This window comes from Pithys albifrons, chromosome 4, assembly GCF_047495875.1.
Source record: "Pithys albifrons albifrons isolate INPA30051 chromosome 4, PitAlb_v1, whole genome shotgun sequence".
Lineage (NCBI taxonomy): Eukaryota > Metazoa > Chordata > Aves > Passeriformes > Thamnophilidae > Pithys > Pithys albifrons.
In genome coordinates this window covers 86638040-86650673 of record NC_092461.1, presented here as the reverse complement: position 1 = coordinate 86650673, position 12634 = coordinate 86638040, and the positions used below count along the sequence as shown (strand labels likewise).

Sequence of the window (12634 nt, the reverse complement as noted above, 5' to 3'; positions counted from 1 at the left end):
GCATTTTACAACAAGGAAATTCATGTCCTATGCATGCAGCTAATGTTCCCACATGGACTCTGAACCAAAGCCACCAAAGTTAATGGGTTCCTTAAACTGATTTCAGGGTCTTTTCACTAGGTCTTTTCATCAGGTTTTAACATCCATCACAGGACAAACATGACAGACTCCTAAATGAAAAAAAAGGCCATAACCTTACAAGAGACACAAATAAACTCTCAATAAAATTTTACCATCTCACAATATGCAAATGAAAGAGGGAGAGTCTGTACAAACACTTCTTGTATACTCTTCATAGAGCTAAGGTGTAAATCTCATTGAGGCTAGTGGTATTACACACAAAAGTAAAAATAGAAGCATTTATAATCCATTGATAACATTGATGTGATATGCTATCTACAAAAAATAACTATTTGTCTTTTTAAGGAAGAGCCATCCATTACAAAATTACTAGCCTTTGGCTATCACACTTCTTGGGAATTAAGAAGTGGAAAAGCCCATCAAGTAAATCAACTGGGAAACAGCAACTCCAAAGTGCTTACCATAAACCTGACTCACAAGTAGCTTTAAACACTAACATTAGTAAAAAAAGTTGCTGGACTTTTTGTCCTTGGTTACATGGCTGCAAGACATTTCTTTCAATTTCTTGTACAATATGCTCAATCAATAATAACTAGTCAGAAGCTCAAAATTATTATTCTTTCCTTAATGACCAAATTGGAAATCCATATATTTTCCTTTTAATTCTTCAAATCCATTCATGTAACTGTGGCAAGAAGTACTGAAAGCAGTAATTATTAGTATTTTAAATGATACTTTCAGTATTATGTAGTGAATGTGACTAGTTTCTTTAATGGATGACAGTGAAATCCTTTTAATTCCGTATCTCAGGTTATCTTGAACCACTATGAAAAAGAAACTCCTTTGTATGGAAGGAATCTGAAATCTAAATCCTGTCCATCTACAGCTTTATAAAAATTAATTATAAACTGGAATTAAGATTTTATAGTTTCATTTGAATTATTTTCATGCTCCAAGATATAATTCATAGTTTTTACACCATCAGTCATGATGCAGTTATATAAAAGGCAATCTCACTGCTTTTAAACAGGCTGAGCAGATTTCACATAGAAAATAATATAAAATAATCTATGAAAAGGACATCTATTCCAGGCCACACTACTTGCTTGCCCTTTTTCATGTGTTTGTTTGTTTCTTAGAATATGCTATGGCAACTCAAAGAAGTAGAAGAACCTTTACTTTTCCCTCTGTATTCATCATGACCCACTTGCAGTGCCAGTGCAATCAACCAGTGTAATCTCAAACCTGGGACGTTTCGCAGGTCCCTTTGATTTCTTCACCCTAAGCATACACACAATATCAATGAAATGTCAGGATTTTGTAAGACAAATACTGTGTTATTTCTAGAGGAACCAAGTTGCAATGAGACACTCGTATTCATAGCATTCTTAGCACTGATTGACTGAAGACAGTGTTAACAGCAGGAGAAACACTATGTTCATTTCCACTAAAGCCACCTGTGATGATCTAAAAGTATGGTTAAAAATATGGGAGCTTATATGGTACAACTTCTCATTTGGTGACTAAGACAAACCTGCTATTTACTGCTCAGTCAAGACTGACTAGCAAATACAACTCTGTCTTTGGATAGCTGTATTAGAGTATAAACTAAACCACTCAGAAAATAATTTTAATTAGTATGTGGAAACACAGAAAAATCACTAATTATTCGCCAACTGTGTGAAAATTTCCATTAGATAGGATTCTTTGTTCTGTGGCCAAAGCATGACCAAAAAAAAAAAAAAGACAAAAACAAACAAACAATAAGATTATGACTTCAGAGGTTGACATGGGTCAAGACAAGGCTATCAAAAAGTGACAAAAGGTTCATTTTTAATTAGACTTCCTAATGTGACATCAAATTATTTTTCACCCAAGAAACAGCACATCAACAAGGCATGAAATTCTCACAGCTTAGTTTATTAGGAGGCAACAAAGGGATTCCAATCTGCTACAACAAAGTTTCAGCCTATAAGTACATCCAGTGCAGTATAAAATTGTGTCATATGAATTTTAATGTGACACAAGTATGAAAGATTCCAAAAGAACAAAGGCAGCACAGTCCTGTTCCACACTACACAAATGACCTATTCTGATCTGAACAGCACACCACATTACAATCAAATTTATTTCAAAGGAGGGTCGCACAGGTCAAATGTAATGGCTGCAAGAATGAGGTATTTCCTTTATGCAGTATTAGAGAAAAGCAAAACATCAAACAGCACAAGAATGCCAGGGCACTGAAAAGAAAGGCACATTTAGGCTGCAGGGAAACAGATTTTATACAGATGTTTTAATTACATGCCATCCTCGCTGACTACAGTTTCTAAGTTTCAAAGATACTGTGATGCCTCAATGGAGATGTCATGTATGCAAGTGAGCCTTTAATATATATTTGAAATTTCAAGGCACTAGAGAAAAGTTTCATGTACAGTTCACGCTTAACAAAAGGAGACAGGCTAAGTGGTCTAACTGTCTGGATGTCTCTTTGTGGCCTGATATCTCCATGGCAGAAACCATGATACTCCCAGACTTCAGAATCCAACAACAGAGACTGGTAAAGCTCTGCAGATGACTATCCAACCTTACAAGGAAAGAAGCTACTTTAACAACTCAAAGGTATGAGAACAGTGAGGTCTGATTCAAAATACTGGACTGTCTGAAAATACACAGGAATTCATTAAGATGCAAATCCAATGGTACATGAGCCTTTAAGGATTAGGTGAAAAGCAGGCAAAAAAATCTTAATGATCAGGTATCATTAAACAAGGGCAAATTCTCACAGTACTTTTTGCCCTGTATATCCGTCAAGATTTAGGCATCATCTTTACCTTCAAATCAGCCTTCTGAACAGAATGATGGGAAAACAGCTCCAAGTCCTGACTGCACAGTTCAGAATGGATGTTTGTCCATCCACTGTGACTGGAAACAGTACTCGTGCATACTGTGAATACAATTTGCAGCTATGTGGGGAGTAAGCAGACAGGGTAACAAGGACTTAACGCAAGGTATAGTAATAACAATTCAGAGGAAAACAAATCTCTTTAAAAAAATCATAAATAATTTATATTTTACAAAGAGATGAAGATTTACTACTTATGATTTTGAAAATTAAATTCTTGGAAAACTAAATTCTATCAGAAAGTTCAGTCCAAATCAAAGCTTGTTGTTGTGGGGGATTTCTTCAATAAAATGAAAATATACTATTTAAGTATCTTCTATTTGATTCCCAGCCAGGGCTCCCTCAGTCACAGAACAAGACAGAATAAAAGCTGCATTGGAAGAATTTCCATAATGAATTGGCTAGCAGCCTAAAGGTTAGAATGAGTTTCATTGTCCAAGTCTAGCACTAAAATCGGTATTAGTCACCTCCTCTCTCCAAGTTCTAATGAACCTACTTTTTGGGAGATTTCAAAATATTCAAAGAATACAGACTATTCTGACCAAAAAAACTCATCCCAGTAACTACCAGTGTATAGGAATGTAACACAACCAGCAGGAGATAAAACTCTATTGACATATTTAAAAATTATCTTAGTTTCCAGAACCCATAGCTCTCTTCGCTCCTTTCAATATTCTTTGGAGGTTAAAAATATTCATTCACTAACAGACATTTATGTCCCCGAAAAGTGAGGTATTCGCCACATTATGACAGCTGTAGTGTATTTCATTAAGGTTTGGACTTGGAGACAGACAAAGGAAAAAATACAAACCTTTAATGTTTCACTTGGTGAATAAAAATTGCATTAATTTAGATATTCAGTCACAAGAATCCAATTAGCTATGGATATATACACACATATTCATACCTTTCAACCATTACACTCATTTGAATTTTGATGCTATTTTCTATAAAATATAATCCACTTTACATTATATTTAATAGATTTATTCAGATTTGCATTTCCATATGTCATATTTAAGCTTATACTACCACCTGCCTGAGGCTATATAGTCTGAATTATCTCCCTTACAAACCACTTCAGTAGGAGAAAATCCTCCATGGACACCGGATTAACTGTTTCCCTTCTGCTTAGTGTAGAAGTACGATAATCATTATGACCATGAATAATATCCATAAAAAAAGGCAGTTATATGTATCTCCTCAAAAAATCAGATTAACATCCTCAAAACAAAATATTCAAGCTACTTAAGATATGCTGGAATGAAATACCACCATCTTCATAATTTTTTTACACAAGTCAGCAAGTATCAACTAAGATTACTCTGCTATGAACTCTACGTTTGTTGCATATATGGCATACACATAGGTATATAAAAGTATTTGCATACACAGAGATGTACATATATATATTTACACACTTAAAGGACACTGATATACCTTCAAATACAGATTTGCAAATCAGATAGATTAACTCTGCTTCCAGCTACTAACATCAAGGCAGTGCAATACCATCATCTCTGCTTTGTGTAGGGCCCATCTAGTAACACTGCTGAGCTGGGAAAAACTGATGAACAAAGGTTAAGCAGAGGACTGCCAGAAACAAACTAAGGCTTAGAAATTGCTCCTTCAGATAAGACTAATGCTTGACCCATGCACAGAGTGACTTTGAGGCTGCAAAATCATTAATAAGAGCATCCATTCTCTTTTGCTTTACACCATATCCCAAACATTTGGAGTTGGGGCAATTAAGGGTTCAGACCAAACTTTCCTGTACTCTTCTGGAATTCACAACCCTGCCAAGGCACCAAAACGCTCCAAAGGTCAATTTACGATTAGTGTCCCACCATCCTGCACACTGTGTCTGTAAGCAAAGCACAGCATCTGGGGGAAGGGAAAAGGGGGGAGAAGGAGGAGAACATAAATATTAGCACTGAATAAGCTCAAAGATCACGACTTGGAGGAAGGCGGATTTCACATGGTCCTTGCTCTGTTAGGTTTCAGGGGAAGCAGGAAGAAGAGGCAGCTCATCTCCCTGGGAGGTAAAGCAGGTAGAGACCAGGCACTTTTACGCGCACCTAAAGAAAAAATGAAGACTGAACCCAAAGAAGAACCCCAGACCTCCTCTCAGCCCTAGTCGAGTTTAGTCTTGAGCCAAAAGGGACTTGAATCTTTTGGGATTATTGGAAACATCAGTAGCTGTGCAATCCAGAGAGCCTTCTCACTCTCTCACACACAAAGCATAGGAGAAAGCCCAAACTGATGATTCCCTGGACCGACTGCAGTTTAAAAAATTCTGTCCCCTGCACACACTGCTCCAACTTCACTGCCTTTTCAAGGCTTGCTGTACCCCGTCAGGGAAACTGTCCATGGCCAAAATGATAACACGGTGCCTAGTGAGACCAGCCACGCTCACCTATGGAACCGCCCCTAGGTTTTGTCACTGTCAGCTTCTGCATCTGCCTTTAGGTCCCTGAGGCTGTCACCCCCTTCCCTCTCCGCCCGCCCCTGGCCCGCTGCAGTCTCCCATTCCTCAGTTTCCCATGCCCAGGGGCACAAACACCACATCTCCACGTCCGCTTTCCTCAGTTACTATAGGGCTGCTTCGGTATCAGCCTCCAGTGTTTTCAGACCCTGTCCTGATTGAAGACAACCCTCCCCCAAAATGGGAGAGGGAGGGAGAGAGGGAGGGAGAATCTGTGCATAAAGTTTTTACAGATCCTGCCTGCGCCTTCCCCTCCCCACCCAAGCTCCTGCCGGAGGCAGCAGGACGAAGGACGGGGGACGGCAGTAGGAGGGGAAAGGGGGGAGACGGGGACAACCAAGTGGGGTGTCATCCTTGGCCGGGGCTGAGAGACCCGAAGAGAAAGGGGGAACGGGACACGCTTTTCGCGGACAGTGATCGCTGGGAAAGGAAGGAAGGAGCGGCGCCTTCCCGGATAGGGGAGCAAGCCGGCTCCCTCCGAGGCGCAATCGCAGCGCATCCCCACCGACCCCTACGGAGCTGGGAGCAAACTCCGAGCCCCGGCGGTGGCGGCAGCAGGGGCAGCGGTGGTGGCAGCAGCAGCACGGGCAGCACCACCAGCAGCAGCAGCGGCAGCGGCAGCAGCAGCAGCGGCAGCAGCGGCAGCAGCAGGTCGCCGCGCCCCGCGCTGGCGGCCCCGGCCCGGGGCACCGCCGCCCCCCAGGCTGGCAAGGCGGCCGCTAGCGCTTCGCCCCAACCCCGGGCAGGGCCGGCGAAGGGAGAACTCACCCCCAGCTTCCTGCTGCGGATTTTCACGTAGCCCTGCTTGACTATATCGTTAAAGTTGGAGGCCATGGCGAGCGTTGCCTGCTTCCTTCCCTCAGCGTCTGAAGTCCTCCTCCTCCGCCGCCGCCGCCACCGTCTCCTCCTCCTCCTCCTTCCCCGGGTCCTCCCGGGTGCCGCCGGCCGCTGGCTCCAGAGGCGCTTCTGGCATCCAGGCAGCGGCAGCCGCCGCGCTCCGCTCCGCCCGCGCCGCTCCCGCTCCGCTCCGCCCGGCGCCGCCCCGGGGGGCGGTGGCAGCCGCCCCGCTCCGCTCCCCCGCCGGCCCCTCGCTGCCCTCGCTGCCCCCGCCGGCCCCTCGCTGCCCCCGTACCGACGCCGCCCCGGCCACCGGCCCCGCTCCGCTCTGTTCCGCCCACCGGTGGCTTCGCGGCTGCCCGCGTCCACGGCCGGGAGGCGGGCGGGGCGGGCGGAGCGGGGACACCGCCCCCGGCGCCGCGGCCGCGGAGCCCGCCCCCAGCGCCCACCCCCTCGCCACGGACACCCGCGGGGGTGGCTGAGGTCTCCTGGTCCCGGGGGACCCCCGCGCCCGCCGGCAGGACACGAGGCGGCGGCCGGATGCTCTCCTCGGCCTTGGCGGTTTTACCCACTTTTCTCCAGGCTGGTGGATGTTTCCCGGCTCATGTGGCAGATCCCTTCGGCAACACGGCCCAGGAGGGCATCTTTCCGCCTCGTGTACTCAAGGAAGCCGCGTAGACGCCCATCAGCAAACGCTGAACTCTTGAGTTAATATAACAAACTTAACGAAATTAACATATAAACTACAAGGGCGGGACGGGGGGGAAGAGAGGGGGGAGAAAAAAAGTCACAAATGCATCTGAAATTGAAAAATGAGATGTCAGACATAGGCATTCTGTGCACTCTGCGGTGATGACCATGTCTTTAATTACTGCTCACTGAGGTGGATCTACCAAAAGAATGACGAGAACAGATAATGTTTAGGAGAGATGAGGAAGTAAAACAAAACAAAACCAAAACAAACCAAAACAAACCACCAAAACCAAACAAGGAAGTTGCTTGTGTTTGCCTTACATGTAAAATAGAGATGGACAAGAATGAACCTAAGCTGCTTGAGAAAGAAAAACAGTAAATATATGGGATGAGTAAGATAGTGCATTACTGTTCCTACATAAAATTGTACTTCTTAAACACTTTCAATAGTAAAAGTTTAATTTGTATAGTAAGCTTAACAAAAGCTTCATGAGTTCTTTTCTTAGATACCTACATTCTACTGCACCATTGCCCTGAAGTTTTATGAGATAAAAATTTGCAGGATGCAGTGTGCTAAATACTAGGGCAATGAAACATAATTCAATACTTGAAACATTGTCAGATTTATTTCAATTTTCAAAGTCAAGAGACAATATTGGAGAAAAATCTTGCAGCCAATAAGAAAATGCAATCTAGAAAAATTATTACAATGCTCAGATGAAAAGCAACTTTATCTGAAGTGCTGCATCTGGCCCTGGAGCCATGGAAGACATGGACCTGTTGGAGTAGGTCCAGAGGAGGGCCACAAAGATGATCCGAGGGATGGGAAACCTCCTCTATGACAGAAGGTTGGGACCGTTGGGGTTGTTCAGCCTGGAGAAGGTTTGCGAGTGACCTTGTCTGACAGCACCAAGTCTTCCAGCACCTGAAGGGTGCTGGGTACTAAAGTATTTTTGCTAGCCCACCATAAACTGGGTATAGTATTCTGTTTCTATCTTAATGTTATGGTCTAAAGACTTTGCATCTTCATTGACTGCTTTTAGGTTTGCATCCAACCCTAACGAGTATGAAAATTACAAGACTATGCCAAGAAAATTCTCTTATTTCCCCTGGAATAACCCTTATTATTTATTTTGTTCTGAATTTTTTTTGTCTTAGTCAAATAGTAATTGGTAAAGCAGATGAAAGTTTATCTATCCTTTTATTTTCTAGCAAATCAGTTTCCAATTATACAAATTTTGAAACATCTGTTAGGAGTAAGAGTCAGCATTATTTTTATCCAAGCAAAAACTTCTATATAATTATGCATTTTTTTTATAAAAGACAAGGCCATAAAAAGGAGTAGATAAAAATACTTAGCCTATATATAATTGTGGCTTCCTTGATATTTCTAGTGAAATGTCAAAAGGATATTATGAGTTTGAATTCCTACCTTGGGCAGAATATGACTTTTTCGTTAATTTCTGTTTTAATATGTTGAATCAGAATATGCAGCTATTTTAGGGAGAAAACTGGGATATACCTACAACAGAATTCTTTCAAGGTGTAACATTTTCAACAAAAGTTTTGTTCAAAATGAGACTAGTGATTGTTTAAAGTACAGAAAGCTCTTGAAGGATCAAAAAGGAAAGGAACATTTCCTTTCAATTGCCAACCAGAAAAGTACATAATTCTATTCAATTAACTGACAAAAAGACATTTCCCTTACAGATTAACCCTGAAAGATTTGTAAGTTTGTTGAGCTGTTTTCATATGCAGTTCCTGCCCCCTCTTCACCACCTCTCAGCTACACAAAAACTGACTTTTAGGATCTGAGAAAAATTTTATGTATACTCAAATTGAGATAGAACTAATGCTATTTTTTTAAAAGATTGTTCTCTATATTATTCAAAAAGAGCAGCAGTTTCAGAATACACAGCACTCCTGGACACTTTTTAGTTTTCCAGTCTCTGCAGTATGACAAACAATACAGCAGACCTTGTGTCGTCTCCCTAACATCCACATCTTGTCAACACACTACTGTGGAAACTTTCCTGCCAATGAAATTGAAGATGGTGGTATAGCTCGAAAGCTCATCAGCCATTTATTCTTGTGTATATTGTTCTATCATATAACATGCATGGAAAATGGGTTTGATTTATAATGATCACCTCAGTATTAGTAATTTTCAACAGATTTTTCCCCAATTGTTTATTGTTGTCCTTGTATTTTTCTTTAATATCCATGTATGAGTGGCATTATTATTTATTTAATACCAAAAAAAAAGCAACAAGAGATAAGCAAAATACGTGTAAAATATAAAGTGTGTTCATTCTACATTCTATAGAGTGTAAATTAGTCAGCCTGAGCTTATGAGCTGATCAGTCCGGTATTTATTTTCAGCTGCTTTGGATAACATCAGCCAGAATAATCAAATATTCATTTGCATAGGGATCTCTTGGGCAGCTTGCGGCATAAATGCATAGCAAGGCCATTCTGAATCACAGGAATACAGACAAACTGTCTTGTTACTTCCCCACAAAAATACTCTTGTGTTTATAAGACATATATACGTTGTATTTACTGAGAAAGCCACAACTTATGAAGGAAGATTCCCTAAGGCAGTCACCCCAAATGCCTTATCCTGTTTCTCTTCAGAAATTTCAGGAAGTCAAATGTTCTCAGAAACTCAACAGGTAGAAACTAAGTGGGCAGTGGCAGGACAGACATAGTATGATTCCAGATGAAGAATACATTGCCATGACTAATGCTTTATATATTTTCTAAAATATTATTTCTGATATGCCTATTGGTATCAAATCATCATTTGGGAAGGGAAATATTCAACAGGTAATCAAGTCACAAATTATTTCAATCAGAGAAGTTAACTTCTGATCTACCTAACATAAGTGCAATCAAGTCTAATACTGTTTTGGACAGGCAATATTTATTGCCATTTGCCTCTGTCAGAAAGTTACTAAATAAATTAATTAATTTGAATGATTACCTCTGCTTGCTTAACAAGCCAGTATATATTTTAAATATGGCTTTATATGTCCCCTGTTTGTGAATGATTCACATTTATGAATGATTTTCCAGTGAACGTTATCAGTGTTTGAAGTTTCCAGCCAGGGCGGATTTTACCACACTTGCCAAAGAGGAACACAGAATGCTCCTCTCAGTTTTCAGCAAAGCAAGCTGTTTCTCCCTCTACTTTCCTGACCAAATACCAGCTGAGACTAAAGGAAAAGCTCTGATTAAAAGTTTATTGGGGAACTGGCAGTTAGTATTTAATCAAGATATCTGATAGAAAAACATGTTCTCACCTAAAGCTGTTTCCAATCTAAAATAAACAGTCATTTTTATTATGATAATAGAAATTTGCATAGGCAATGCCAAGAAAGAAACATTAGCTAATGTATTATTAATGTGTTCAAAGCCTACCTTCAGTAAGCTTCAGACAATTATTTTCCTCCAACCATAAATCATGTACTAACCAGAGTCCTTTGTGAACTAGCATGAAATACAAATCATCTAGATAAACAATATTAAAAAACTATTGTTTTCCATGGGCACTGTAAAAAGCAAAGCCATTATTTCCTGCATGAAACCACATACATATTTATTACTGCCTTTCTATTCAGACCCATAGTATATATTCTTTTATCCCCAAAATATAGGGTAGATATATTGGCTTAAATTTTACCCTGTTGCTCCTCACCTGCGTCAGAAATGTAAATTTTAAAAAGTGTGATCTCCTAGTTTATAGGGGGATGCATTATAGCTGATTAGTCTAGTTTCGGAATTGAAAAAAGGGAATATTGTCACCTTTGTTTTTCTATCAGACAGCTAGTGAGAGTCAAATCTCTGCTCCTCTGAGACTCTTGACTTTTGATACAAATCATACCTTAAGATTTTTGCCCCCCAAACTAGGAAGTACTATGGGCATAGCTGGGGCTCTACTAACTGAGTTTGCAAACTAACTTTGTCTTTACAGATGTGCTCTCTCAGAGGTAACCACACCAGCCAGAGGCATTACTTTCCCCAGATGTCTGCCTCAGTCTGGTTTTGGAGAGCAATGCCCTGCAGCAGAGATATTAAAAGAATTTGTATTCTGACTTTATCATAAAGGGCTTAGGCTGATACATTTGACTATTAAGGGCAATATATAAGAGTAAGATACTGTGCTTCTACTTGTGGGGAAATAATGTTTCAAATTAAGGCAGCTAAATCTTAAAGAACTGATTAAACCTAATCCCCTTGCAAACAAATATAGCTATGAAAGCATTAATTTCCCAAATGGCTTCTGCCAATTTCTTAACATGAAACATGGTAAATACCACATAAGTGTTCTATTTAAAATAATATGTTTGGCATTTTACCTACGATACTCCAACAGTCTTCAGGAACAGCTGCAGGAAAACTTTTAGGGAGTGAAATCCCATTTTGTGTAGAAAGTATTCTTTTCCATTCTAATTATCTTTAAAGACTCAAAGGCTGAAACTTAGCTAAGTGCAATTAAGCTTTAAGACAAACTTGAATTCTGATTCATCCAGGTTTTCTACCATGTCTACAGTGGGAAGTCCTGTATTTAAAATATTCCACCTATTTACTACCTTTCTTCATATTTTGTATGGTTTTCTAGTCTGTACATTGACAGAGTTGTAGCCTGTTAATGAAAAGAACTACAGTGGAACAAAAGCTACTGAATACATTCTAAGCATATTCTATTCTTACAACTCTCTCCCCTCTCATAGGGAAATTATTGTATTTGATTGACCTATCTCTTAATCCACCTGTTCTATCCTGTCAGGTAGCCCTTTATTCTGGTCTTGTGATAGGGTCTTAAAAAAAGATATATTTAATTGCAAACTAAACCATATGATGTTGAGAAAGAAAATGAATGTAGAAAATAAGTCTATTCATCTTATGTTTCTTCTAATATAAAGAATAAGTTTTTATGAATATGTCTCCAGCAGTATGCACAAGGGAAAAAAAAGAAACAAACAACCAACAGCCTAAACCCAAGAATGTGATAATGAAGAAGTAGGATAGAAATGTTAATGGAAGAACCTTAAGAACATGGAGTAAAAGACTGACTTTAACACAATGAAGTGGCTCAGTGTCAAATTTCACAAGCTAGGAAGCAAAGTCTTCCAAAACATAAATGAAAGTTAGGACAGTCTAGCTTAACATATTTTTGTGTTAAAGTCGACCCATCCTTTCCTCTTCTCACCCATTTCTGTGAGAGAAGACAGCAAGACCCTGAGAAAACAGGAGGGAGATCTGCCTTAAATTCAAAGGAGATTCCAGCTTGACCTTACTAAAAGAAGAGTTGAATCTAGACAGAATGCTGAGGAACGAAATGTGACTATTGTTAACTATAGCCTTTGCTGCACATTTTTGTTGCCTTATTTTTTTTCTCTATTGTTACGTTATTGTTGCAACTCCATGCTTTAAGGAAACTATGTTCTTTTAGCCTTATATTTTGTCTGTCAGGAAAGCTGACTCTTAGTGGTCATATGCAAATTAATGTATTTCATTGTTACAGCTGTGGTGAGCCTGTCCTTAAGACACAGGAACTGCAATGTTTTAGTATCCAGCTTCCACCCATATTGCTCCAAAATACCCAAATAAAAACATGTACTTCCCCTTGT

General features: G+C 40.3%; 1 protein-coding gene across 1 annotated transcript in view; it reads right to left on the bottom strand.

The window, feature by feature from the left end:
* DOK6 (docking protein 6) overlaps window positions 1-6488 on the bottom strand; it is a 244065-nt gene extending 237577 nt beyond the window's left edge. The window contains exon 1 of the mRNA XM_071553138.1: window positions 6237-6488. Within this exon, the coding sequence (XP_071409239.1) occupies window positions 6237-6302 (66 nt within the window). The 5' untranslated portion in view covers window positions 6303-6488. The remainder of the gene's footprint in view (window positions 1-6236) is intronic.
* Between the last annotated feature and the right edge of the window lie 6146 nt (window positions 6489-12634).